At 27.4% G+C, this 27,767-nt stretch overlaps 3 protein-coding genes across 3 annotated transcripts; 1 reads left to right on the top strand and 2 right to left on the bottom strand.

Annotated features, from left to right (window-relative positions):
- The first annotated feature begins 1,213 nt into the window (after positions 1 to 1,213).
- Positions 1,214 to 4,389, top strand: LOC124920639 (ADP-ribosylation factor-like protein 5). The gene is made up of 2 exons (XM_047461173.1): positions 1,214 to 1,622; positions 3,773 to 4,389. Exons 1-2 carry the CDS (start codon positions 1,431 to 1,433, stop codon positions 4,130 to 4,132), a joined length of 552 nt encoding a protein of 183 aa, XP_047317129.1. The 5' UTR covers positions 1,214 to 1,430; the 3' UTR covers positions 4,133 to 4,389.
- A 981-nt stretch (positions 4,390 to 5,370) lies between these two features.
- Positions 5,371 to 6,172, bottom strand: LOC124922109 (guanine nucleotide-binding protein subunit gamma 2-like). Its single transcript, XM_047462836.1, has 4 exons — positions 5,942 to 6,172; positions 5,799 to 5,851; positions 5,655 to 5,699; positions 5,371 to 5,588 (listed from the first exon to the last, which is right to left on the bottom strand). The coding sequence occupies exons 1-4, from the start codon at positions 6,062 to 6,064 to the stop codon at positions 5,501 to 5,503; spliced, it is 309 nt and encodes a 102-aa protein (XP_047318792.1). The 5' UTR covers positions 6,065 to 6,172; the 3' UTR covers positions 5,371 to 5,500.
- Positions 6,173 to 16,652: 10,480 nt separating this feature from the next.
- Positions 16,653 to 20,305, bottom strand: LOC124920927 (U-box domain-containing protein 44-like). Its single transcript, XM_047461517.1, has 2 exons — positions 18,752 to 20,305; positions 16,653 to 18,683 (listed from the first exon to the last, which is right to left on the bottom strand). The coding sequence occupies exons 1-2, from the start codon at positions 19,985 to 19,987 to the stop codon at positions 16,860 to 16,862; spliced, it is 3,060 nt and encodes a 1,019-aa protein (XP_047317473.1). The 5' UTR covers positions 19,988 to 20,305; the 3' UTR covers positions 16,653 to 16,859.
- Positions 20,306 to 27,767: the final 7,462 nt, after the last annotated feature.

The following is a 27,767-nucleotide window of genomic DNA, read 5'->3' as shown; positions in this document are numbered from 1 at the left end:
TTTATATATCCTATGCTAAATTTGGAAATAACCTTATTATCAAAGTTATTCCGTCAAATTTTTCATTCACAGCGCCGTTGGGTCATTACGTGATGCGACGGGATATTTTTCGTCTTTTCACAGGCTAAAAGGGTCATTTTTGCAATGTTTATGAGGCGGTGTCATTTCCCAAAAAGCGTCCATTGTTGGGAAATTTGATGAAATGACCATAATAATTGCTTTAATTGCGCAGATGTCAGCGCCTAATAAAAATTGCACAAATGATCACTTTCTATTTTTCGGACAAAAATACACCATCTCGCGACAGCACGGTCGCGTCTCTAGGGGTGAGAAAAATTACCGATATTAAAGGTATATCGAAAATACCGTATTGCAATATACCGAAAATATCAATTTTAAACTATATCGAAAAAAAATGTAATGTATGATACCAATACCGAAATTATTGGTAAGGTAAAGATACGAGATTTTTAAAATTTTGGTATATTGAGATATACCGAAATATTATTTATAAGTTAAAATATAATATAATATATATATATATATATAATACTTATAAGGAAATAATTAAATATATTTAATATTAATTTAATTATAAAAATATATTTTTTGAATAATATCAAAATATAATTATACTGAAATATTCAAGATATGCCATCTTTACCTTACCAATGAGATTGATTTTTTTTTAAGTTATTATGTTTTTTAGGTATCAAAGGTATAATACCGATACCGTACCAAAATTAAGATATACCGAAATCAAGGTAAGGTAAATATATGAATTTTTTTATACCGAAATTAAGATATATCAAAATCAAGGTATACCGAAATCAAGGTAAGGTAAAGGTACCGAAATCAAGGTAAGGTATGGACAAAATATTAAGATACACCGTACCGACCCACCCTTACGCGTCTCGCGATGGCACGCTCGTCACGCGACGGTACACTTGACGAATTATGGTTCAGTCGCGTAACGTGACGCAGCGACGCATTATACGAAGGGGTAATTTTGTCTGAACATAATTTTTATTAGGGGTCGTCATTTGCACAATTATGACCATTATTACTATCATTTTATTATATTGTTTTTTTAGTCTTTTGACCACATATATATATATATATATATATATATATATATATATATATATATATATATATATATATATATATATATATATATATAGTCGATAATAAGGATTTCCAATTGAATAGAAAGGGGGTTTATCAATTGAATGACTTTCTTTCCCTCTGCCTTAAGATCGAAGCTAGAGTCCCCCCTTTACTCTATCATCGGAATCTAGATCACTTACTCGTCAAGGAGATCCACTGGTTTGATCACTTATGGTGATTTGATCACTTACGATTCTTGAAGGTTTTACTTTTTTTTTTTCTTTCTTACATTTCATTTCTGTAAATTCTAAAACAATACGATGGGAGCATTCATGTCGAGATTCTGGTTCATGATGTTTCCGGCGAATGAGTACAAAATAGTTGTTGTGGGCTTAGATAACGCTGGAAAAACGACCACTCTCTATAAATTGCACTTGGGTGAGGTTGTTACTACAAATCCCACGGTTGGAAGCAATGTGGAGGAACTTGTCTACAAGAACATACGTTTTGAGGTGTGCAAATTTCACACCCTCTAGTTACTTTTAAGTCATTCTATTTTTGGGATCCTTGGAGCCTCTTAAACCTCTCTAGTGTATATCTTTATAGTTTAGTTTGAGCAATTATGTTGAAATAGTAGATTCTGGAAAGTACCATAATCAAAGTGTGAGGCTTGGGATTATATTTTTTGTTACCTGAAATCCCTAAAACAGAAGGGGAAGAAACTATCATTTTCCGGGCCATTTCAAGAGTAATAATAGACGACTAGGGGAATTAAGGAACCAACTGAGACATTGTGGCCACTTCTGATTCTCTTTGGTGATATTCCCTATTTTCTTACAGTAGTTGCAGATTCTCCAAGTATAATTAGTAGCAATGAGGAAACACTTTTTGCAACTATAGCACTGGAAATGGATAATTAGTAGTATATATATATCTTCCTCCTTTAGAATTCCCTTGAACAACTTACCCAATTGGAATTGGAGTTGAATTTTTAACCTTTTTCTCCATGACAACCTGTGTAATGAACCGTTGTTGATCCAAAGGTATTGGTTCTCTAACCGATCTGATTGTTTCAAACTCTCCCCTTTTACTTCACTAAAAACTGGCCATGTTTGCTAGTTTCATGCATCCTTTGGATAAGAATGAGTCCCCCCATTTGAAAACACTTATAATTTTTGCTTTTGTATCTGGATCCAGATGAAAAACAACAAATCAGTTTTTTTTATAATTTGTCTCTCACTAAGTTTACTCATACGTATTTGGAGCCAGAAAGTGTTTTCCAATTGTGTCAATATCAATGTATTTAGCCCAAAGATTCCCCTAGGAAGAATAAAACTCTTGGATTGACATACCATTGACTCAGTTGACCTGAATCAAAATCCAGTTGAAACCTTCCAGCTGTATTGCTTTGGTTGTAAATTTTCTTCTCAAGTAATTATGCGTTTCTCTAGCGGTTTTATAAGGCTTGGGATTGAGTGTTATGGCGGGTTCCATACTTTCAAGGGCCCACGACTTAATCTGAGCATCCTTCACCTTCCGGCTTCCATATTACATATTTCTCCTTCTTGTTGTTCATTCCTTAGAAACAGATATGAAACTGGAAAGCCCAAGTAGAAGATTTCTTGCCATTAAATCAAGAAACTTCTCTGATCATTACAAAGATATGATTCTACCAAAAATAAGACCTAAGAGATGAAGAACCAAACTACTGAATAAGAAATAAAGAATCCAGGGTAGTTATGTGAACATGATGGGAGCTATTGATAAACTAATGGAGCAAATGAAGAGAAGTTATTCAAGAAAGAATATGAATTTCAGTTTTGGTCACATATAGGGATTTCCAAAGGTAAAAGCAACCTGGAAAATTCTAAATAGCAATTCAGGATCTGATATAGACAGAAAAATATCCATATAACTGATTAAGGTGAGAAATGATGCCCATATTTGTAGGCTATATATAATCCCACACTTTTCGAGTGTCAATCTGTCTTATATTGATCTACATTTTATGCTGTTTATTATATTAATAAAATTGCAATAGCATTATGATCAATCCAAAGACCTCATGGTGGTTATTAGTTTGTCTGTTTGGAAGCGTTCATGTTGAGTCTGCAGAGATATTTTAACTCTTCTGATTTTTCATTCCATAGACATATCAAAATCATTCGGGGTACTTTCTAGTGAAAGTAATAAGGATCTTTGATCTATCTTTTATTCTCTGGTTTTTCCATGATCATCTTACTCCTTTATATCCACAACAGTTACTTTAAATTAAATATACTGGCATGGGTTAAGGCATAAATACCAAGAAGCGGCCTTGAGCTCTTAATAACTGTCAAGATCTTTAGGTATAAAAAATATTTTGCCATGGAATGATTAATCGTGAGCTTATATTTCTTAGTTCACTGCCAAATCTCCTTCATTTCTTTATGCTGGTTTACTAATGTAGCTCCATTGATAGTAGTTAAAGCTATATTGAGCTTATTTGTAAACTGTTATTTTGGTATAAGATCTTTTTGGGATCATTATCCATTTTATTTTTTGTATCACATCATCCAGATTATAGTGTGAGTTTTGGCTTCATTTGAGATGAAACGAGAAACCTGTTCTGTTTTCTCCCATCAAAGAAATTAATCTGTGATTTAAATAATTGTTGAATCAGGTTTGGGATCTTGGAGGGCAAGACAGGCTTAGGACATCATGGGCAACATATTACCGAGGAACTCATGCAATTATTGTAGTGATAGACAGCACAGATAGAGCCAGGATTGGTATAATGAAAGATGAGTTGTTCAGGCTTCTTCCAGTAGAGGATCTTCAAAGTGCTGTTATACTCGTGTTTGCAAATAAACAGGACCTTAAAGATGCCATGACGCCTGCAGAGGTTACCGATGCTCTCTCCCTTCACAGCATTAAGGATCATGACTGGCATATTCAAGCTTGTTCCGCCCTCACAGGAGATGGTCTGTATGATGGTTTGGGTTGGATTGCTCAGAAAGTAACAGGTAAGGCTACAACTTAGAAACCCTAAAATAACAAACAAATGCATAAATTTTTAAATATTTTGGTTTTTCTTTTTTTGAGGTTCTATATCTTTTGAATTGTGTGGAATTTAGTTACTTGTTTGGAGGAGTGACACAACCTATCTTCTTCAGTTGTATTTACTTTGTATGTCCAATGTTCTTTACCCTTTTCTTTCTGATGTAATAATTGGCTCTATTTGAAAACAACTATTCTCATTTGAACTCGAATTCTGATTGGGTTTTTTGTCTTTCTTTTTGTGTGAAACCGTAATCACTGCGAAAACTAACTTATGGTTTTAGTTTAAGAACATGTGTTATGGGTCAATCAATCATTGTATAACATATTATTTATACTATCTTTCAATTAGAGTGACTGACAGAAGTGTATGAATGAATTGTTGCCAAGAATTGAAGATCTAAAACGTTGTCATTTGGCCTAATGTTTTCATCAAGCCAGGAATGAAGAAAGCTTTTATACAAAGTTTTATAATTAATATACCATTTTCTTAGTTAAGATTATAGTGCGATTTTTTTACTCATTTAGTTTTTAGTTTTTGAAAAATATAAAAAGGAAAAAAATAAAACAATAAATAAGAAAAAACGTAAGAATTTTAAATGCCAATAAGATTGAAAAATTATTATCCCGTACATGTCTCTTTTTCGTATTGAAGCGAACATGTGTAACATAAAGCCTTTGAGACGCTAGTATCCATAACTTTTGCTTTCAAAACTCTTCTATTTATTTTTTTTCCAGATTCTCACCCACATGACGAGGGGAATTGGTTTTAGTCGTCCGCAATTTTGTTGTAATTTTTTCATTTCATTACTATTATTTTCTAAATTTTTATCAAGATTATAGTTAGATTTTTTAATTGAGTATAACTTTCTTAATTGTAATTCAGATTGTTTTTCAGATCATAGTGCTTCTGGGCTAACAAAAAAAATGTGCAAAACACTAGTAATGAAACAAATAAATTGATTCATGACTTCATATTTAAAATCACAATTACTGTATTTGTTGTTAAGAACCAAAACACTACTTGACCTACTTCCAAATGAGACAAACTTCTCACCACTAAAATAATATTTTTTTTCTTGAAATCAAAATAAAAAACTATGTGAAAATTAGCACAACTCCACTTCAATTTAGTGAAAATCGAACTTAGGACATTTGATCTCTTCAATTTAAACTAAATAATGGATTTCATCGTTATAACAATTATATCTAACTATCAACTTTTAAAGGCGGTCAAAATCGAACTAAAATTCCGAGACATTTCTACACAAGGATCATCTTCAAACAATGAAACAACATTTCTCAAATACTTTTGCTGTCAATGTCACCAATATTCATTTTGGCCTACCCTTCAAAGTATTTGGCATCTACAACAACCTTTTGACTCTTGGGGTCCTTCAAACCATCGATCCCATAAATGATTAGTTGTACCATGTGTCCTAAAAATTAGATAAACCATTCAATAAACAAGGCTGAAATAATATATCAAAGCAAAAGAGCATTACACTGGCAGCAATGGATCTGGTTTTGTCTCTACTAAACTTAGCATTCTGCAAAAACAAACAAACAAAAACATAAATAGGGTTCAGGATTTGATCCAATTGAGATGATAATGAATTGAATTTGAATCATTTTGTTAGCTTACTTACTCCTTGCAAGCAGCAGAAGCATTCTCTATTCGTTCAAGTTTTTCCAGCTCTTCCTGTAGCATTCATTAATTAACTAATTACAGTCTCTTTTTAAGTGATAATCATTACCCTTTTCAAATCACATCTAATCTAACAGAACTGACCTCTAAGAATCTTGATTCCTGCTCAATCCGCTTCAACTCAGCTGAAATCCGATGCTTCCCTCGCGTATCAGTTGTTGATCGATCCTGTTGTTGGGTCACGTTCGCTGTCGAAATGGATTGCATCTCTCCACGGAACAAACCCTAAGAAGAAGAACAATGATAGATTAGTATAAGTAAGAATGCCTAAAGAGGAGGAGGGAGCCTTTCTTTTTTGATGTTGAAATTTCTTGGCAGTGTTTAAACGCTACCATTGATAGCTGTTAACCAGTTTCAAATTATTCTTTTTTTTTTCTATAAATAAATTCATTTAAATATATTTTTAAAAATTTGAGATCAACCATATTTGGAAACCAAAAATCTTAGTTTCTTTTTAAATCAGTATATTTTATTTATAATAGAATGATTATATAATTAAATGTTTTTACTTATTTAAGTAAATATATTTAATTATTAGATTTAAGAATATCTAATTAAGATTTTTCTTATGAAAGATCAAATAAGTTGCATTTATAAAGTTGTATGAAATCATTATTTTTTATTTTAAAAAAAAATGAATAATCAATGAAACCATGAAAACAAAATTATTAATAAATTAAAAAAAATATGGGCAAGAAAAAAAAGCATATGTTTTATGGGATTGTAGGTATGTTTTAATAATTTTTTAAAAACTAAAATATAATAATTAATATTTTAATTTTAATTTTTGATTTTATAATATATATTTGATTTTTAAATAAATTATTCTTATTTTTTATAATATATATATATCATATAATATAAAAAATATATTTTAAAATTATTAAAAAATATAATAATATATTAAAAGTTTTTTATTTGTCAAATATATTTAAATAAATAACTATATTTTTGAAAATAAATAATATACTATTTAAAATAAATTATATAATTTAAAAAACATCTATTAATTTATAAATTAAAAATATAATAACATAAAATATTAATTATAATTAATAAAATATAAATTATAATTAATGTATCCAAACTAAATTAAATATATTAGTTTAATCTCCACCTTTAAATAAAATGATATTATTGTTAAAAAAATAATTTTTTTAAATTGAATTAAAAAACAATAAATAATATTTAATTTAATATATACTTCATTAAACATGTAATTATTAATAAATAATTTCAACTTTTTTTTAAAAAAAAAAAAAATTTCAAAATAAAAAAATAAAAAATTGAGATATAAATCATAGTATTAAAAAGTGTTAATTTTTTAATTTTTTTTATGGTGATATAGAATGAAAAAGTATTTTGTTAATGATTCAACCAAAACAAAATAAGAAATAATTTTTTTATTATTATTTTCATCTAATCATTATTTATATTCCTTTTAGAAATTTTATTTTATTTATTTATTTATTAATAAAGACAATTCAATTTTTTTTATTATTAAAAGTTAATCATTATAATCTTAAAATATATTAGAAATTTTATTATTTTTTTTAAATAAAATGTTTTTTATTAAAATTATTTATTTTGTGATTTATTTGAATTAAATTATTAAATTTTCATTTTATATTTAAATTTAATAAAAAAATAAAGTAAATATGGTTTGTATTTTAATTGATGGGATATTTTAATTAAATAATAATATATAATAAAATTCATTATATTTATTTATTTTAGAAATATATATTTTTATTAATTATTATTTTAAAAATAAATAAATAATTAATTATTGAAAATAATATATTTAATTTTTTTTTAAAATTATTGAAAAATATATAAATTAATATAAAATTTTATAAGATAAATTAAATATATATATATAAGTGTTTTTTTATATAGAAAATATATTTAGATATATTATTAGTTTAAAAATAATTAAATAAAAAATTATATATATTTTAAAAAATATATATATATTAAAAAAAATAATACAATTTTAAAAAAAAATATATTAATTTATAATTTTAAAATTTTTATATAAATTATAATAAAAGAAACATAAAATAACAATTATCTTTATTATTTTATCCTTAAATATAACATTAACATTTTTATTATATTATTTATATTTTACACTTATATTTTTATCCTTAAACTTAACATTAACCTTTTAATTATATTATATATACTTTATAAATTTTTATTATAATAAAATATTATTAAAATAAATTAATACAGTATTTATGTAATGACATTTTTTTACAAATAAATAAAATATTATGAACATAAAATTATTATTATCTGTTATTAAAAAAAATAATATTAATAAATAAAAAAGTTAAAATTTTAAATATAAATAAAAAAAATAAAAAACTAGAACAATAAATAATATTTATTAATTTATAATTACAATTTTTTAAAAATAAAATTTTCAAAATGAATATAAAATTAATATGATTTTAAAAATAATTCATATAATATTAAAAAATATTTATTAATTTATAATTTAAAAATATTAATAAATATAGCATTACATCTCTATTTTTATTATTAATATTGTTAACTTTATTATTAAATACTTATTTTTATCAGTTTTATATTATTATATAATATTTTTATTTATTATTTTAATTTATAATATCATGTAAATAATATTATTTTATATTTAAATTTTTATTTTAAAACTTATGATTATTTTATCTACTTTTATTCTCTTTCCATTTCAATTTTCTTTAACATTTTACTCCTACAAAATTCTGTTCTATACTTTAAAAATTTTGTTCTATAATTTTTAAACATGTTTATAATTTTATTATACTTCGTATGCACTAAAAATTTAGCGTACTTAATTTATAAATTTTAAAATAATTTTTTTAATTATTTTTTAATAAATAAAATCAAAATAATTAACCATTCATCTCAAATTAATTAAGGATAGTGAACCAATGAAATAAATAAAATAATTTGAGATAAATGTTATAACTGTTCATCTCAAATTAATTTTAGAAAAATCAAGGTGATTAAAATAAATAATTTAGGATAAATGTTGTATCCATTTTATCCCAAATAAATTATTTATTAAACACAAAATATACAAAAATAAAATAAATTGACAAAATAATTGTTATATTTATTTTAAATATTTTGTATATCTTAAAGATTTAAAAATAAAACCAAAATTATTAAAGAAAAAATTATTTCAAATAAATATTTAAGATTCTAAATAAAATATAAAATTCAAAATTGGGTGTAATCGAAATTATGGAGATTGGATGCAGCAGAAAACATGACCTTCGGATAGACGTTGTATGTTCATCTAACGCCCCAAGAGCTGACCGGTCCTCCGCTGCAACCAAAGAAGACGCGCGCGTGAAGTTGTAGATCGCCAAACAACTGCTCAAATGCCGTCTCCTCCAACGTAGACGGGGAATGCCCACGCGCTAACAAAACGCTCCATGTCCGTGTTTTCGCTCGAAACATCGTCGTTTCGTCCCTAGATCATCGTCTTCATCACGACACTAGAAGGATAAGAACATCAACCATCTTAGATTTCTCAAAGATAGAACTTTGTCGTTTCTTGATTATTTGAGTCCATTCGAAAAGTGAAATGATGACCCTACTTTGGTTATATTTTCCCCTACATCTAGGATCATAATTACAACTTATATTGGCAAATGGCCGAAAGAACAACCAAAACATCATCATGGGTGTTTGACTGATTCGAGACCACTTATATGATCAACCGATTTCGGAAGGTTATAAATAATCTTCTTTGATAATTTCAAAGGCAAAGGATCAACTCTCAAGCCCTTAATCCGAATTTTCAAAAAATCCGCCATTAAAGCTCAAATTTTCTAGATTTTTCAAAATTCTGTATAAGGCCTTAAAGATTGGATCCAAACATCCCAAAAACTTCCCTAAGATTTAAGGAGCGTTCTTCAGTCTTTAGTATGCTTCCAATCATCTTTTAATTCAATCTTCCAGTTTTAAATTAAAATTTTTATATTTCAGTTTTCGTATAATGCCTAATTATTGGATTTCTTGATTGGAAAACGATATATGGATCATTTGTGAGCTTTCTGTGAAAGCTAGAAAAGATCAATTGATCTAAAACAAAAATCCCAAATTTAAATTTTGAAAAATCAAAAATCGGATTTTCTGTTTTTGAGGTAATCCTCAAGAACAACAGCCCAGAAAACTTCCCAACATGTTTTTAATGATGTTGGACACCTATTTGGATTATGTTTAATCCATCCCGATCATATTTGATCAAAATCAAAATTTTCAAAATAAATGAAAATTTTAAGTTTTGAATTGGTTTAAATGAAGAGCTAGTGTTCATGTTTTAATATCAATCAATCATATGAACTATAAAGAAAATATTGGCAAGCTGCTTACACTTTATTACAGCTGAAAAAAACAAAACCCGATTTTACTTCCTAAACTGTTTTGATGAAATTGAACATCATCCATGTTGAATCAAACATTGAGATGATATTCATGATATTCCTAAAAGCTTTTTGAAACTACTCAGGCCCTTAGATAAAAAAATCCAAGCTTCAATCAAAATTGTAAAATTTAAAATTTTGATGTTCTTGAGAACCGAAAGGTTCTTGAGGACCAAAGATCTTAGTCAGGACCGAGACATCCAACCAAAAAAATTCAACTAGGACCGAGAGGTTTGATCGATGATTTCAGCCTTAGGACCAGGTGATTTAGCACCCAACCGAGAATCCTAATCCCGACCGAGGGACTCTAGACCCAAGACTGAGGACTTTTAGTCTAGACCGATGAAAACACATCCATGACCAATGATATCGGTCCTAAGACATGTTTGGTTGCATTTTTCAATTTCCAAAATTATTTTTTTATTTTGAAACTTCAAATAATTTTCTAAAAATCCCCAAAAAAAAATAGAAAATGATTTCAAAATATTTTTAGGATATTTGCACAATAAATTTTGATAATGGTTCGTTTGTGATTTATTTTTAAACCCTAATGTCTTTTAAACTGATGTTCTTCCTGTATCATTCTCCCTAATCAATATCATCAACAACATGTACCAACATTTAAATATTTTTTTTATAATTTTAAATACACAAAAACTTGTGCATGTGCAGGACCGAAAGAATAATTTGTTAAATAAAACGTTATACAACCAATTTTCAAAAGCCAAGACTTTATAAAGTATAGACCGTTTTAAAATGGGTACGGAGAATGAAGCGCAAAAGATTTTTCCCGAGTATCACCAAACTTCGAACTAAACGAATGTGAAAATACGTTTGTATAAATACACTTTTTATTGATTTAAAAAAATTGATTAGCGATTTTATTTTAAATAAATAATTTTTTAAATTAATTATTTTTAATTAATTTAAACACATTTTTCAAAAATCTAATTTTAATTTTATTATAAGTAAAGATTATTTAATATTAAATTCAAATTAGTTTTTCTATTTTGACTTGCTCCCCTCCTGAATGGATAGAAGCATTTCCTGTCCTACCCACCTTTCAAACAATTTTTCCCAAACTACCCACCTTTTTCTCTCTAAATCATTAATCAACCCATTAATTAACTCACTCTCTATCTTAACCCACTAATTAACTCATTCTCTCTCTAAACCCATTAATTAACTCCTCTATCTCTTTTAACTATTAATTAATATCCTCACTTTTAAACTATTAATTAATTCAATTAAAATATAATATATAAATATTAAAATAAAATAAAACATATGTTTTATTTTTATTTAAATCTATAAATATAATATATATAGTTCAAATTAAATACACTAAATTAAATAATTTAAATAGCTATTATAAATTAAAATAAAATAGAATACATTACATAAACGGGAACTTGAAATAAAATATATTACATAAAAATTAAAATAAAATACATTACATCACAATAAAATACATAACATAAACATTACAATAAAATAATATACATAATAAATATTAATCACGTTTAATATACAATAAAATGCATATTTTATCTTTATAATTCAATTTTATGATATCTACTCCATTTTTCACAAGAGCAAAAACCTCTATATAAATCCACATTATGTTTGTTACCACCCTTCCAATATCCATTTATGGTTCTATATTGTGCAATAACGATTTCGAAGACTCCTCTTTGTTCATTGTATGGAATAATCTTGTGTGATGATGTTTTTTTTTCTCAACAGTTTCAAATAATTCTCTTGACCTTTGACAATAAGTTTGACCATTTTGAAGGTCATTAAACGTCCCAGTTTCAAATATAAAATAAATTTGAATTATAAAGATAAAATATGCATTTTATTGTATATTGAACGTGATTAATATTTATTATGTATTTTATTTTATTGTAATATTTATGTTATGTATTTTATTGTGATGTAATGTATTTTATTTTAATGTTTATGTAATATATTTTATTTCAAGTTACCGTTTATGTAATCTATTCTATTTTATTTTAATTTATAATAGCTATTTAAATTATTTAATTTTCTATATTATTTTAATTTATAATAGTTATTTAAATTATTTAATTTAGTGTATTTAATTTGAACTATATATATTATATTTATAGATTTAAATAAAAATAAAACATATGTGTTATTTTATTTTAATATTTATATATTATATTTTAATTGAATTAATTAATAGTTTAAAAGTGAGGATATTAATTAATAGTTGAAAGAGAGAGGAATTAATTAATGGGTTTAGAGAGAGAGAGTTAATTAGTGGGTTAAGATAAAGAGTGAGTTAATTAATGAGTTGATTAATGATTTAAAGAGAGAAATGTGGGTAGTTTGGGAATGTGAATGAAAAGGTGGGTAGTTTGGGAAAAATTGTTTGAAAGGTGGGTAGGACAGGAAATGGTTCGAATGGATAAGAGGCTCGTGGGATTGACGTGAGGGGACATGGATAACTATATTTCTGGGAGCGAACAATATAATTCAAAATTATTATGATTTGTTTACAATATTTTAAATATTATTTTATTTTAAAAAAAAATTACCACGTAAATCAATATTAAAATTTATCTAATCTTGAACTTTTATTAGACCAGAGTTTTTTTTAGGTTACAAACTTGTAAATAATTTTCTAAGTGAATTTTATTTTAAAACTGAACAAAAAAAAAACTTTTTTATGTTAAAAAAAATAATAAATTGTTTTAGTAATTAAAATATATAATATAAAATCAAAACTTAAAATATTAATTATTATATTTCTATTTTAAAGCAAATAATTATTTTATAAATATATATAACAATATTAAATTAATAAATATTAGTAATATATATTATAATATAAAATAAAGATAATTAATTATAATATATTTTGTAAATAATTAATAAGTATTTATTAGTTTGATTATAATGTTATTATAATTGTAATTATTTTATAAATTTTTTATGTTATTTTATTAAATAAAATAATAATTAATATTTATCCAAACAAAAAGTAATTACATTATTTTTTAAATATATTATTAAATAAAAAAAAAGTTTTATATATTCATTTAGGCTTTTTATATTAAATAAATTAGTTATTTTAATATTTGTTTATGTAAATTATTAAAATTTAATTTAAAATAAGTAAAATAAAAAATTCAGTAATTTTGGTTAGTTTATTTAATCATTTATATTTAGATAAATATTCATGAGTTTAGATTTTTTTATGAATAATTTTCAAATAAAATATGTTTTTATTAAAAACGTAGTTATTTTAAGAGTTATTTAAAATAAATTACAAAAATATTTTTTATATTTATAATTAAAATTTAATAAAAGTAAAATAAATTAAGTTCATATTTTAGTTCATTATTTAGTAATTTAATAATATTATATTATATTTAGTTATAAAAAAACATACAAAAAATATTTTCTTAAGTATTATTTTATATATTTTTAATTATAAAGTTCTATTAATCTAATAAAAATATATAAATAAAAAAATATTTAAAATCTATATAATAACACTATTTTTAAATTATATACATTTAATTCTTTTATAAACAAAATAAATAATCATATAATTACAAATATAAAACCCACTTTTATATATATATATATATATATATATATATATATATATATATATATATATATATATATATATATAAGTTATTAAATTTTAAATGTGTGATATTTTAATTAAATAAAAATATATGAAATGTTCATTATATAATTATTTAATTTTGAATTATATATTTAAAGTTAATAAATAAATAATATTGAAAATTATATATTTAAATATATTTTTAAAATTATTGAAAATATATAAATTAATATAAATTTTATAAGATAAATAAAAAAGTATATTAAAGTTTTATTTTATTTAGAAAATATATTTAGATATATTATTAGTTTTAATATAACTATTGTTTTTTAAAATAAATAAATATACAAATTATATATATATATAATTATATTAAGTAAATGTTACAAATTATAAAATTTTAAAGAATATTTAATTATTTATAATTAATTTTGTTTTTATAACATAAAACATAGCCATAAAATATAAAACATAAAACAAACCTTATCTTTATATTTTTATATTTTAAAAATATATTATTAAATAAAAAAATCTCACGGGATGAAACCCGTGTGAAACTAGGCTAGATTGACTCAAATTCTAACTAACAAGTCTTTTTACACAATGCAAGAAAAACTTAAAGATATAATGAGTTAAGCATTTTTACACAATATAAGAAGAACTTAGAGAAAGAAAGAATTTGAGAATAAAAATTATATATTGAATACTTAGTATTTACAACGTAATATTTTTTTGAAGTATTTATATAACTTATTATAAGTACAACTTTAATGATGCATTAATTTAGCATATTCCTTCTAGTTGTCAATTACTGACGCACTAATTTATCACATGCATTTTAATTGTCAATTAATTACGCACTGATATAGCATACATACATTTTAACGGTTAATTATACATTTTAACGGTCAATGAATGATGCACTAATGGAATTTTATCATTGAATTATAATGAAATATTCACGTATATCACTGAACTAATTTTTGTTCGCTCATATTACTGAAGTTAAGATTAATATTCATCTATGTCACTACTCCACCAAATCTCTAACCCCGTTAAGTTTCTGTTAAATGAGACGACATGTGGAATTAACATGTCATCTTTTTTAATTAATATATTGACATGTCATATTTTTTAATTAATATATATTATATATATATATATATTTATTTATTTAAAATTCTAAATAATAAAATATTTACAAAGTCATTAATAATTTCTTTCTCCTGCCCTAATTAACTAAACCCACCATTCTTCTTCTCCGATTCTTGTTCTTCAAATGATTCGATTTCTCAAATAAAGGAACCAAGGGAGAGTTAGCGAGAGAATTGAGGGCAATGTGAGATGAGATTTTGATTTCAAAACCCTACCACGATGAACTTTGACATTTAGCTGAGCCTTAGACCTCAACTTTTTTTCTTACTTCGACCAGTCTCAAACAAAGTTCACAATGAACAATGATGACAGGTAATTATTGATCTTGTTCTCTTCCTATATGCTTCCTTATCTCTTTAGAGTTTGTTCTGATTTCTCTTCCTATATTTCTGGATTATTGTTCTGTTTTAAAAAGATTAATCTATCTGATTGATTAAGGTTTATACTATCAACAAGAATGCATTTTTATGATGACTTTGTAAATGTTATATTATTTAGAATTTTAAATAAATAAATAAATATATAATATATATTAATTAAAAAAGATGACATGTCAATATATTAATTGAAAAATATGACATGTTAATATATTAATTGAAAAAGATGACATGTCAAATTCACATGTCATTTCATTTAACAGAAACTTAACGGGGGGTTAGAGGTTTGGTGGAGTAGTGACATAGATGAATATTAATCTTAACTTCAATGGTATGAGCGAACAAAAATTAGTTCAGTGATATACGTGAATATTCCATTATAGTTCAGTGATAAAATTAGCATTCTTCCTTATAACATTTTCCTTCAACTAGATTATTCCTTGGATTGAGTCTACTTAGACGATTGGGTCTCTCTTGGGGTAGGATGAGTCTCGACATCCTAAGGAAGTAAGGAAGGTGTTGAAAAACCATACACCTATGAAAATGTCTTATTTATTCCATGTGCAGTCTTTTAAAAAGAAAAAGATGGTCTAAAAAGGGTAGAACTCATTAATAGAAGAGAGGATTCCAAAAGTCAGAACAATGAATGATCCAAAACAAAAAAGAGTGATATTTTGCTAAGGTGAGATTGCGATTAGAGGAGAGCATATCTTGAGTTAACGTTTCAACTTTAACTCTAACTCAAACCAAAAATATAAATTTATATAAAATAATTTGGGTTAGATTTAATACGGATTGAGTTACCCAAATTACCTAAATAAAATAATTTTAATTTAATTTGGGTTGAATAATATGGATTGGGTTTACCCATAGACGTGATGGCATAATAACCTCGTTCTAGGTACAATTTTCGAGACCAGAAATTCCAAAGGAAAAGGTCCGTGAAGCATTGCAACCTGTAACCAGAATTAATTATTAATAGAAATACAATTCATATTTGTCTTCACAAATTTTCTTAAAAATCAAACTACTAAAAAGGCACACACAACTTAACTGCTTTCATATCAAAGAACATAGTTTAGCTTAAATGAGAAGCAAGCAAAAAAAAAAACCAGTATATTATGGTTGGTGACCTCTAGACGGCCTCCTTCGATCTACCTCCAAACAAATTTATTATCCAAAAAAAAAACTACATCAAACAAAGCTTAGAGTGGAAGAATGAGTATTCATACTATTTTATGTTAATGATAAATAAAAGTTTTACAAACCAAAATGTTTCCAACAAATACATTCAATTTTTATAGAAATGATGAATAAATCAAATCATGTATATATATATATATATATGCATCATGAATCTGAAAAAGCTAGTAAACATCTCAAGTAGAACAATGGAGATCTAGAACTATTTTTCATCAGCGGTTAAGAGAAGAAGACGATCTTGATCTCCTTTCAACTAGCAACAAAACCCGATAAAGTCCTTCCCTTGGAAGATTTCCACTAATATGAATATTATTGCTTTGACAAGAAATCATCAATCCAGATAGAATCTCTTTAGCTTCTAATCCATAATATTCCACCATTTCCCTACACATAAAAACCTTCTCCAAAACCCTCAACGCCTCTTCCTTCAAAGAATCTGTTCCCCAATTCAAAACTTCCAACAGCGGTCTAATCCCACACGTTCCATGCAGAGCCCATGCGCCTCCCTCAACACAAGAATCGTTCCAGATAAGAGTTGATATCGCACGAATTGCCTGAAAAGCAGCCGGTTCAACCTTCTCTATCAAAACATTCACAAGCTCCGGCAAGGCATTAGCCTCTAACATACAGAAAGTAGTCGAGACTGTACACAAACCGCCATGCACACAACAAAGTCTGTTATCAAGCTTGTTATAAGAAAAACACCAATAATTGTTGGCTCTTTTATGAAAAACAGTAAGCTTTGGAGTACTAGAAGAAAGATTAGCAATAAGACATGCTGCTCTTTCTTTGGCAATATCCGAACCTTCCTTGACCAGGCTCACAAGTAAAGGATAGGCACCTAGCTCAACCATGTATCTCTGTGAATCCACGTCGGTTGGGTCATCTGTGAAAGGGAAGAGGGCGGTTAGAATGTTTTCTTTTACGTCCATGGCTCCAGTTCTTAACGCGTTCACAATTGCTTTCAAACCGTTTAATTCTATCAGTTTCTTGATCAGTAGTCTTTCTGATTTCATGAGATTGGCTAGTAAACCAGCTGCAGCCATTTGGGCGTCTCGGTTTCTGTTATCGAGAAAACCCATCAAAGTTTCGATTCGCAGTGGCCTTTGTAGATATTCATTAGCTTCTGTCTTGTACTCTGAGAATATGTATAAAAGGTTTATGGCAGCTTTTTTTATATCGGGATCTGAGTTGTCTAGGAAAGGAAGAACTAGAGAGACCCCGTCAGAAGTGAAAACACATTCCTCGATGAGCTCGGATTCGGATTTTAATATCGCGAGAAGGGTGTAAAGAGCCGGTTTATGTAATGTATATGAAGGACGCGGATTTTGCAGGAATGCAAATAAGCTACCTACAATGGATTCTTGATCGAGTTTCATACCGTTTTCGTCCACAAAGAATCTTGTTCCGTCTCCTCTCGAGGAAAGTTTCTCCAGGATGTCCAAGCATTTATTGATGATGAATGTTCGGAATTGAAACGAGCACATTAACTTTATAACTAGAGGAACTCCACCTGAAGATGCAATCAGATTCTTGTTTTCTTTGCAGATTGATAGTTTCGAGAGCGCTGATAGAGATATCTCTTTTGATTCAATATTACCCGAAGCCATTTCGAGAAGGGAAGGTATTAGTCCTTCTTCGCCAAGAAGCTTCAAATCCCGTTCATTAAGTTCCATGGAAACTATCCCTCTCACTAACTCTACTCTTAACGACTCTGAACCTGTACGGTTTATATGACCCACGAGTGGCTCATACCAGCCCGTCTTAGCAGCACGAACAGTGGCTAATTCGTTTCCTTCAAAAAGCCTTGTCAAGATTTCTCCTGCCTTTTCATCATTATCACCACCAATATGTATAGCCACTAAATATTCGACTGCATTAGATTGCTTACAGAGTTGTTCGCAGAAGGATGCCTTCCAACTAGAGCCAACATGCAGCAGTTCATATAGCAAATCAACTGCAGCTTCAGACATGTTCCGGCCTAATATCAGGCATGGGATGATGTACTCGAATCCTCCCAATTCTACCAACTTGTCCTGGAAAAAAAAACATTAACTTTTAATCAAATTTGATCAGAAAAGATGTTTGTAAGTTAATTCTTCACCTTATTTGTTGGGTTTTCTTCTATGAGCTCCTTTAAGGTGATTAATATCTTCTCTTTCACATCTAAGCTGTCTGTACTTGGAAGAATTGAGATAATTATATCAGTCAGGCCTGCAATGGAAATCCAATCTTTGTTGATTGGATTCTCTCTTATAAGACCCTGTAATTGTCCTAAAGCTACTTCCACTGAATCAATGTCGGACAATAGATTTCCTTTGCAGGATCTGATTCCAACACAGTAATTGAGTTCTTTCCACTCCAGGATCGATTTACTAAGCTGTAGGTTAGGCCTGTAAGAGAAATCCGATAGCGGTTCTCCACTGTCAGGATCAGTTGTCTCACCTTGTTCCAACCAAGCCTTGAGTGCTGATCTCTCGCACGTTGTTCCAGTACTGGAAAGGCTAACAGGATCCTCCATCACCTTTCCTGTTATGCAGCAGGTAAAGGCTTTGAACTGTTCTATATATCTATCTTTAGGATCGAGTTGTTCGACTATCTGTAGTCTCTGGAAGTATTGTTTTCTGATTTCTTCATAGTCTCTAGCAGCGTCGGCTCGAGAGAGCAGCTCGATGACTTGTTCCAAGAAGAGAACCTCCGCCTTTTCTTTTCTATTCGCAGCTTCTTCCATTTCTCTTCTGAAACTCTTCATCTCTTTATTGATTACAGTTGGCTCAACAGGCACTCCAACTGCCCTAGCTATCTCCTCCAGAATATTGTTGGCAAAGCCTTGGTTAAGTTTCTGTTCAGTTAAACCCTGGTTTAACTTATCCACAATTTGAAGGCGAGAAAGGCAGGCCTCGAATTCTGCCCTTTGCATCTCGTCTTGCAGACGGTTAATTGCCTCCTTGGATACCCCCTGGAGAACATCGACGTTCGCTAAGGACAAGGCGGCCAATGATTTTCCGATGTCTCTAGTCACATTCTGCACTTCCTTCACAATGTGTCTGCACTTGATCAGCAAGTAGAAACGAGCGCAGTCTTTGTATTTGTTAACCAGATTGGTAGCTTTTCGAACATCGGTTTCAAGAAACTCTAGAGCCTGCCTTGCAGCTTCAGAATCATTGGGATTCTTAAGCTGGAGTTCTCTTAAGACAGGCTCTATGTCGAAGAGGTGTTTTGATAGCACCTTGAAACTCTCCTTCTCAAAGACAACATCAGTTGCAGCCTGAGCGGTTTTGATAACCTGCTTCGTGAGCAAGGCTAAGATCGCTCCTATCGGTGCAAGCTCCATAATCATAAAATTTGGGAATGTAAATTCAAAATCAAGGAGCTATTCTAGCATTTTACATGCATAAGATGAGGAGAAGATGCCTAATTCCATCTTACAGGTTTCAAGCAACTGCCTAATCGAATCAAAACAAAGATGATGTCTTGCAAATAATTGATTCTCAAATTCATTATAGTTTGAACATGAGAAAACAGAGGCTAAATAATTGATTCTCGAATGAAAGATTTGAAGAATCAAAGATAATCGGAGATGAATTTACCTAAAATTTCCGGTGAGGTGGTAAGGAACAGAGGAAGAAAGACTTTGAGGACTTTCAGGTCAAAATTTCTTTCTCAAATTATTAGACTATGAAATGATAATATATGTTGCCAGAAAAGAACGATCATGGAAATGAGTCTATGCTTTTCTACAAGAAATATAGAGGACTGGGCTGTTTACTTTGACTTTTTTAAGATTTTTTTTTTATTTGTCAATTAAATTAAAATTATATATAATATTTTAATAATGACTAATTAAATTATAAATGATTAAGAATTAGATTCATCTTGTCCGAATAAAATTTTCAACAAAACATTTAATAAATTTATTTATTTTTTAACAAATTTGAAAATCGTCGACTTGAGAGTGGTTGCTTTACAACGCCCAGAGTCAACCCTTAGATACTTCATTATTTTTATAAGTTTTATAGGTGAGCGTATTTTCCAATTCTATTAGTAAGGTTTTCAAAAAGTATCGATTAAGGCGAAACTTGAGTGTAATTGCAGGGGCGTTAGCGCTTTACTAATAAGATATCAAGGGCTTTTTTCTCACCTGTTTAGTAGAGTCTCGCTTTTCATTTTTATAGGAGTAGGTGCTTCTTGGGGCAGGGCACTCTTCATTCGAAACTAATGAATGTCAGTCGGGACTTTCTGCCTTGTTATCAAAACCATACACCGTTTTCTCCCCCCTTGAGCTTAGTCAAGTGTTTCAATAAATTTATTTTGTCTCTCTAGTCTTATAAGATTTATTTTATTTTCTAATCAGTTTGATGTTAATTCAATTATTTAACCTAAATTTTAAATTATATATAATATTTAGGTGTTTTATTTTACGATATATGAGATATTGATTTTTTTTTTTTTAAAACGACTTAGCATCACTTTATTAAAATCTCTAAAAAAAATAAAAAAAAAATACATGAGTTTATGGATTAGAGCAAAACAAACATTTGCTCTAATTTTCAAGAAACGGAATAATAAGACAAATGAATTACATCACAAACAAATCATACAAACAAACAACACATAGTTTATAATCTCGCCTTAAAAATGTTAAATTGCGTGACTTCATTATAATCAATGCTTAAATTTTGACATAAACATCAATTTTGCTCATTCTTCGGGATTCGTCTCTAAGTACGAGTGAGAGAATTACAATCAACCGTAATACTCATTCATACATCCTCAACACAACAGCATACCCTTAAAAATAATCTTGAATTTCTTTCCGCCCAAACATGATAAACATTTAAACATATCTGAATGGAATTGATTACCTCTTACTTTCATAATAGCAACCTCCTTAATGTCGATCCACTCTGAAAGAAAATAAGCTAACTCCATTGTTTTTGTAAACCTCTTCCACAATTCATAAGTAAACGAGCAGCAACCAAATAAATAGTTCATAGTCTCCTCATTGCCCTCACAAAATAGACACTTAGAATCATGTATGTCCATATATCAAGCACTTAGAATCTGGTATGTCCATATATCAAACATTGACTTTAGTATAAAGTGTTTGATTTTGTTTTTCATAATATGATCAATGGAATTTAATTTTTTTTGTATGAACGATAGTATTTATGCTGTACTAAAATCTTAGTATACCATCAATATTGTGTACGATATACAATATAGATAAAAACAAATTATGACACACCTAATTATTATTATTATTTATGAAATAAAAAATTGTTATATGAAATAAGTTAAAACATATATTCATGTCTCACTTAAATTTAGATAAACTCCAATAATAATAATAATAATAATAATAATAATAATAATAATAATAATAATAATAATAATATTATTATGAAATTGAGTTTATTCGAAACACAAACATATCCTGATGTGTTTGATATGTTTAATCGCTATATTTTTTTATTTATTACAGATTATTCAGTTTATTTGTTAAACGCTTAAATATGATTGATTTTATTTATTTGTGATCGTTTATTTTTTAATATTATTATAAAAACTCATTACACAATCACAATTTATTTAAGTTTATAATGTTAATAAAAAAAACTGAAACTTAAAAACAAAATTATCAAAATACCAAATTTTCTAAGTCATACAAAATAAAGTTAGAATTGGACAAATAATATTAACATTATAATTAAAAATAAACCTAAATACAATTCATTTGTTATGTTTTGAGAAAACATAATTATTTGTAAATTCGAATTATACTTATCCATATAAATTTTAATTTTATTAAAATCATAATTATGTCATCAAACAAATGCACATATATATCTCCCTTTCTAATTCTAATTTCAATTTCACCCTAATCAAATTGTATAGCACTTTAGGTCTTTCTTATTGGGACCTACTAGCTTTTAATATAAGTTGTTGGTAGCTCATTGTATTTATTATTTGGCTGCTTATGCATAATGTATTCAACATATTACTACTCAATCTACATATATAGTAGACTCATCATTAATGCATCATAACAATATTTGTTTTATTGATTATATTTCTTTTAGAATAAATCATGTTTATTGAACTTAGCTTGTATAGCTAGGAGCTTAATCATCAGATTAGATTCTGACTAAAAACAAATTGATATTATAAACTTATTATTATTATTTTTCCTGTTTTTGTATTTGAATTTATTAACATAATAAAAAATCTAAACTTGCATAACTAAATTTAATTTTCAAATATTTTTATAAATAAATGAGGGCAATATCTTATAATTTGGAAACAGCCTGACCAATATTTAAACAGAAAACATTTATAAATTTATTGGATAATACTTTTTTTTTTTTTATCAATTATCTTATTTAAACATGAATTTAAATAATATAATTTTAGGAATTAAGACACACACATATATATATATATATATATATATATATATATATATATATATATATATATATATATATATATATATATATATATATATATATATATATTTGAGAACAAATTTTCAGTATTAGGTATTTTATAAAAAAAAAAACATCTAGATGCAAAATGTATTTAAACTTTTTTCTTCTTTTTTATATTAACCTAGAATATATTTAATTGTTTTCTTCTTCTTTATATTATCCTAAGAATATTTAAAAAAATCTTGTTCTTTTGAATTTGAAAAAGGTAGCTCTAGAATGAGATTTCATACTTTTAATTTTTTTTAAGACAAAATTCTTTAATACATACATAATATTTAAAATAAAAATAGGAGATTAATATAATTTCACAACACTGACTTCATGCTTTAACATAAACGTTTCAAGTTGAACTCTGACATTTATTTTTATTTGTATCAATTTTCATCAATCAATTTTCATCACTTGATTGTTCTATTGGGTTAGTAAATTAATATTGTTTAAAATAATTATCCGGACTAAGCATATTGACGTGATCTAAACATATTGACGTGATGTATCATTTCCTAAGGAGGGAGAAAAAAAATAAATTTAAAAAATGTACTAGGAACTACCGACAATCTTGCTGACATGTTCATCAAGACGGTTCCTCGTAACAAATTCTAACATTGTTTGGATTTACTTAACATTAGAAACTGTTAAGTTGCCCTAAGGGAAAGTTTAGAAGAGAGAAATATTAAACATATGGGCATTGACTAATGCATTTGGGTCATCTGACATTGACTAATGTATCTGGGTCATCCGGTATTGACATATGAATTTAGGCCATCTGGAATCGACGAATGCATTTGGGTCATTCGGTATCGACGAATGCATCTAGGTCATCCAGTATCGACGAATACATCTTGGTCATTTGACATTGACGAATGCATCTGAGTCATCCGACATCGACGAATGCACCTAAGACATCTGGGCATTGACTAATGCACCTAGGACATCTAAGAGAATTCAAGTCAATGTGGAGATTCGTTGAATAAACTTGAATAGTTGAGCTTTCATAAAGGGTTAACTCAATTCTCTATTCCTTAGTGTTTCTGTATTAGGGTTTGAGAAATGGAGCCTACACTTATAATAAACTCTACAATAGTTAATTAGAGTTTATTAAGTTTGTATTTGGATTTAGGCTTGGGCCTGACCAATAGTTGTTTAGGTTTTTTTACCTGAATGTTTACCCTATAAATATGTTATTATTAAGGGTTTACATTAATAAGACATAATTCTAGAGAGATAAAGTGTGAGGCAAAAACTTTGTATTTCTTCCTCTTCTTCATAGTGAAATCTGGTGGCGACTGAAATGGACGTAGCTCATTTGAGTGAACCACTATAAATATGTGTCTTCTTGTGTTCTTTTATTTCTTGTGTTTTTATAAATTGTTTCAAGCAGGTCAAATTTGGGGATCCAAATCCTAACAACTGGTATCATAGCTGCTAGGCCAGATCGGAGTATTGAAATTGATGACAATCAAGAATAGTATATGACACGAGATTGGAAGATTTGATGGAACAAATTATGCCTTTTAAAGGATGTAGATTGAGGATTATCTCTATAGAAAGAAGCTTCATGTTCATTTGAGTGAGAAACTAGAGAAGATGAATGAAGTTGAATGGAAACTCCTTAATAGACAGGTTTTGGGAGTTGTCCGATTGACGCTAGCCAAAATAGTTGCTCATAATGTAGAAAAGGAGAAGACCACCATGGGTCTAATGAAAGCTCTTTCTGATATGTAAGAGAAACCATCTACTAACAATAAAGTACATTTAATAAAGAGACTCTTTTACTTAAGAATGGATGATGATACTTCGGTCACTACTCATTTGAACGAATTCAATACAATTGTGAATCAACTGCTATCTATTGAGATTGATTTTGGGGACGAAGTTAGTGCCCTAATTTTATTAGAATCTCTACCAAATAGCTGAGAACCTTGAGGGCAACAATTAATAACTCTGTTAGAACTTCTAAATTGAAATTTATTGAAGTTAGAGATCGAATTATTGCTGAAGAGGTTCGTAAAATTAATTTTGGTGAAACTTTCAAATGTTCTGCTATTAATGTTGAAAATAGTGGCAAAGATAATGATAGAAATTTCAACTGAGGTAAGAGAATATCTATGTCGAGGAATAGGAGGAGTCAGTCCAAGTCTGCAGACATTTGATTGTTGGAATTGTGGTAAGCATGGTCACTTCAAGAGATACTGCAAAGCACCAAAGAGAAATAGTGATGATAAAAACGATACAACCAACACAGTTACATAAATTGACACTAATGTGTTACTTCTGTTTATTGATAGCCCGATAGATTCACGGGTTTTGAACTCGGAAGTATCTTTTTACACCACTGTCCATAAAGAATTAATGGAGAAAAATGTGCCTGGAAACTGTGAGAAAGTTTATCTCGCAGATGGTGAGCCACTAGATATTGTTGGCATTAGGGACATCAAATTGAATATGGCAAATGATTCTGTTTGGAAAATTAATAAAGTGTGATACATTCCAGATTTAATGCGCAATCTGATTTCTGTTACACAGCATGATGAAGAAGGTCATAGTTTTAGTTGTAGAAATGTTGTGTGGAAGGTGACTAAAGGAGCAATAGTTATTGTTTGAGGTCACAAAACTGGAACGTTATACACGACTTCTACTTGTAGAGAAACAGTTGTTGTAGTTGATGACTCGAAGAACTGTGAACTATGACATTATATGTTGGGCTATATGAGCGAAAAATGGATGAAATTCTTTTGAAGAATTGACAGATTCTAGAACTGAAGTTTGTTAAACATCGGTTATGTGAAAACTGCATTTTTGGAAAACAGAAATGGGTGAATTTCTTAAAGATTTGGAAGGAGCTCAAGAAAGAAAGGCTAGAGTTGGTACACACTGAATTTCTTAAATATATTTATACAAAGTGTAATGAACTGAATAATACTTAATTTCTAATCAGAATAAAAACTTTATAAATATCTATAAAGTATGATCTCATTAAAGTCAAGTAGGACCAATTGAAAATTGACATGAAAAGATCACCTTGCATGGAATTTTCATTCCTCACATTCATGATATGATTTGTCAATTAATTGTATTGATTTATGTGATCATTGTTGGGTCTAGTTATGCTCAAATACAACAACGAGCCCTTTGGTCATATGTTGATATGATTAATTGATAAAATTGTTTATACATAAATGATTGAGATGACATAAAACTTCAGACACATTATGGTTGATACATTTATTTTTGTACATATGTGACTCAGTGGGAGATTGTTGGAATTTTTAGGGTCACTATTATAATAATTGTGCAAATGTCATATTTAATATAAGTCAAAGTAATGTGATCTAATGTGAAATTAAGTTAATGGCTTATGGATGTATTTGTCATGAATATAAAGTGAGGATACCTAAGTGGTATTTCTAATTTTATGAAGATGCTAAATTAGAAATGACCTAACTATAATAATCTATATATATATCTAATAATGCTTAAGAAATAAAATGTAGGGTGATATTCACGCTCTCACCACATATCACATAGACTTATTATATTTTATAATTGTTTCTCTCTCTTGTCATAATTACCTATTCATAATTACTAATTTATCTCTCGTACCATAATTATTAATTTATCTTTTCTAATTAATTTTTATTTTATTTTACTAATTTTTCTTTCCTAATTATACATATTATTTTTCTTCTTAATTTTATATAAACTTATATTTAATATTATATATATATATAAAATATACATAATAATACTATATATAATATATAATAAGTTTAAATAATTTATTAAACTTAAAATAAAATTACAAATTTTACTTTTATATTCATTTCTCTCTCATATTCTTAATATACCTTCTTAATTAATTTCAGTTTTGTAACACTAATAATTAATTTATTTTTTTATTTTTTCCTCATTTATATATATATATATATATATATATATATATATATATATATATATATTTCATATTTTCTTATACATCATTTTTATAATTTTTTTCATAAAATAATAATCATAAATATTTTAATTTATTAAAAAATTAATATTAAGCGTTTCTCTCTGCTAAAATTTATATATAGTATATTTTATCATTAATTTTATATAAATATTTTTTTTTCTTCCTATTATCCTTCTATGCATATTTATTATTTATATACTTAATTAATTAATTTTCTTTTATTCATTATATATTTTATCTATTATTAATTAATAAGGATTAAATATTTATACATACATAAAATTTTAAATTCAATTTAAAAAATACAAGTGGTAATGGTTAAACTGTTCACATATTTATTATTTATATAATTAATTAATTAATTTTCTTTTATTCATTATATATTTGATCTATTATTAATTAACAATGATTAAATATTTATACATACATAAAATTTTAAATTAAATTCAAAAAACACAAGTGGTCTAATGGTTAAAGTGTTCATATTTTATATTAGAGACCAGAGTTCGAGTCTCAATTTACGCGAATTTATAAATGATTGTGCATGTGGGTATGAGTGAGTGAATTTGTGGTCGATATGGATGGCATGTGAGTCCCTACGTAGTGGATATGAGTGGGTGAATTTGTGGTCTATGTGGATGGCATGTGTGAGTCCCTACGTAAATGCGTATGTG

The sequence above is a fragment of the Impatiens glandulifera genome, chromosome 1, assembly GCF_907164915.1.
Source record: "Impatiens glandulifera chromosome 1, dImpGla2.1, whole genome shotgun sequence".
In the NCBI taxonomy this organism is placed as follows: domain Eukaryota; kingdom Viridiplantae; phylum Streptophyta; class Magnoliopsida; order Ericales; family Balsaminaceae; genus Impatiens; species Impatiens glandulifera.
The sequence above is the reverse complement of the archived record's forward strand: the minus strand, read 5'-3'. Positions and strand labels throughout refer to the sequence as shown.

Bases quoted from the DNA above. Each gene is read 5' to 3' on its own strand.
- LOC124920927 (XM_047461517.1), bottom strand. From the start codon at position 19,987: ATGATTATGGAGCTTGCACCGATAGGAGCGATCTTAGCCTTGCTCACG. The intron at 18,684-18,751 runs GTGAAGAATTAA...TTTTTTTTCCAG, and splicing joins AAGAAAACCCAACAAATAAG to GACAAGTTGGTAGAATTGGG.
- LOC124920639 (XM_047461173.1), top strand. From the start codon at position 1,431: ATGGGAGCATTCATGTCGAGATTCTGGTTCATGATGTTTCCGGCGAAT. The intron at 1,623-3,772 runs GTGTGCAAATTT...TTGTTGAATCAG, and splicing joins ACAAGAACATACGTTTTGAG to GTTTGGGATCTTGGAGGGCA.
- LOC124922109 (XM_047462836.1), bottom strand. From the start codon at position 6,064: ATGCAATCCATTTCGACAGCGAACGTGACCCAACAACAGGATCGATCA. The intron at 5,852-5,941 runs GTCAGTTCTGTT...TGAATGCTACAG, and splicing joins AGGAATCAAGATTCTTAGAG to GAAGAGCTGGAAAAACTTGA. The intron at 5,589-5,654 runs GTAATGCTCTTT...TCTAATTTTTAG, and splicing joins CCAGATCCATTGCTGCCAGT to GACACATGGTACAACTAATC.